Here is a 1,894-nt window from a genome sequence, read left to right on the forward strand (position 1 = left end):
ACTCTCATCCTTTTCTCTCCCTCTCTCCTGTCTCAATTCTCTCTCTCAATGTTCTCACTCTCTCCTTATCTCTCCCTCTCATCCTGTTTCTCTCTCTCTCACTGTTCTCTCACCTCTCTCACTTTTTCTCTCCCTCGTCCTCCTGTTCTCTCTCTCTTCCTGTTTCTCTTTCACTCTCTCCTTTCTCTCTGTCCCTCTCTCCTCTCTCTTCTCTTTCTCCTCTCTCCTGTTCTCTCTCTCCTCTTCTCTCCCTCTCTCCTGTTCTCCTCTCTCCTGTTCTCCCCTCTCCTCCTCTTCCTCTCCTCTCTCGCTGTTTCTTGCTCCTTCTCCTTTCTTTTCCCTCTCTCCTGTTCTCTCTCTCTCTCACTGTTCTCCTCTCCTCTCTCCTCTTGTCTCTCCCTCTCTGCTCTCTCTCTCCCTCTCTCCTCTTCTCCGTCTCTACCTCTCTTCTTCCTCCCTCTCCTGTTCCTCTTTCTCTCGCTGTTCTCTCACTCTTCCTTTTCTCTCCCTCTTCCTCTTCTCCTCTCTCTTCTCTCCCTCTCATACTCTTCTCCTCTCTCCCTATTTGTACGTTTGTGAGTGGCTGAGCCTATAGTCTTATGGTGCTGTAGATGGGGTCTGGGCTGGGGGTCTCTGAGAGGTCCTAACTCATGGTTTAATCCTTCATTAACCTCACCAGAGTAAATAGCTAATTGGTGTGCTTTAATCCGGTCGAATCCTTATCCATTTCAGAAACCAAAAGATGGGACGAAAACTGAGGAAATATTAAAGCTAAGTCTCAAATGGCACCCTTATACCCTTTATAGTGCTCTACCCTATGGGCCCAGGTCAAAATTAGTGCACTACATAGGGAATAGGGTGCCATTTGGGACGTAAACTACATTAAAAGGCCTATAACACCTTTATTAAACGGAGAGATTAATATCAATGGCTTGCCTTTTATCTCTTTATTTGCCAATATCACTAGGCTATATTATAGAGATTGAATGTACTGTACTGTACTGAAGAAAATCCAGTTTGGATTTACGAGAGGGAAACATGCTTAGATATATGGTATCGTTAGATTTCATGAAAGACTCATATKACTTAGCCTTCAGATCATATTTTCTATGCATATCTATCTGGCCAAAGATGAAATGAGAGAAGCCGTTTTTTCTCTGGTGGGAGTTATCTTAATTTATACCATGGCATTGTTAAATACTCCTTTCTGATTGGCTTGAAAGGCATTCTAGTGTATGCATTTTTCCCCTAAAATGCACAGTAGAATTCAATGGCTAAGCATGAGACGAGGCAACATTACATGCCATACGTAAACTGTTGGCCTCTTGAGTCATTACGTACACTGTCTCTCTCTCGTGGTACGCTATTGGTATTGCGCTATAAAGGAGAAATTGTGCTTCTCTCAATTTTCATTCGCTGACTAAATTGCCTGAACAAGTGATCATATAGATGAAAGGCTAGCTCATACTCTGGCTATGCAGAGGAGATTGTACAACTCAAGTGACTCTGACTGAATGTCATCCAGATACTTCTCATCAAACAGTTATTGTAAACAGCGAGCAGTTCATTCTTTTGGATCCTGCCAGGTCGCAGTATTTGGAAAAAAAAGGCTGCAGGGCAGAACTAGAAATTGGAGAAAAAAGATATGCCAGAGGAACTTGGATTATAGTTCAGCTTCCTCTATTTTCTTGCACATTCAGTAACCAGGTGAAAAGTTGTAGAAATAAAAGTGGTTCTTTCAAAATTGTAATAAGTTGAAAAGAAAAGACAGGCTACTGACAGTTTTCTGTTCAGAAAGATGCTTATCCCACCCTCTCTCCCTCTTCTCTCTGTCCCCTCCCCACACACCCACACCACAGAGAAGAGATTTCTCCCTGCTGTAATTGGTCATTAA

The 1,894-nt window shown here is 42.9% G+C and overlaps 1 protein-coding gene across 1 annotated transcript in view; it reads right to left on the reverse strand.

The window, feature by feature from the left end:
- Positions 1–347: 347 nt before the first annotated feature.
- The window catches only part of LOC139023252 (octapeptide-repeat protein T2-like), a gene marked incomplete at its 3' end in the record, with an annotated part of 2,024 nt that continues 477 nt past the window's right edge, over positions 348–1,894 (reverse strand). Inside the window, exon 3 of the mRNA XM_070435996.1 lies at positions 348–419. Within this exon, the coding sequence (XP_070292097.1) occupies positions 348–419 (72 nt within the window). The remainder of the gene's footprint in view (positions 420–1,894) is intronic.

Source organism: Salvelinus sp. IW2-2015, linkage group LG30, assembly GCF_002910315.2.
Source record: "Salvelinus sp. IW2-2015 linkage group LG30, ASM291031v2, whole genome shotgun sequence".
Classification (NCBI taxonomy): Eukaryota; Metazoa; Chordata; class Actinopteri; order Salmoniformes; family Salmonidae; genus Salvelinus; species Salvelinus sp. IW2-2015.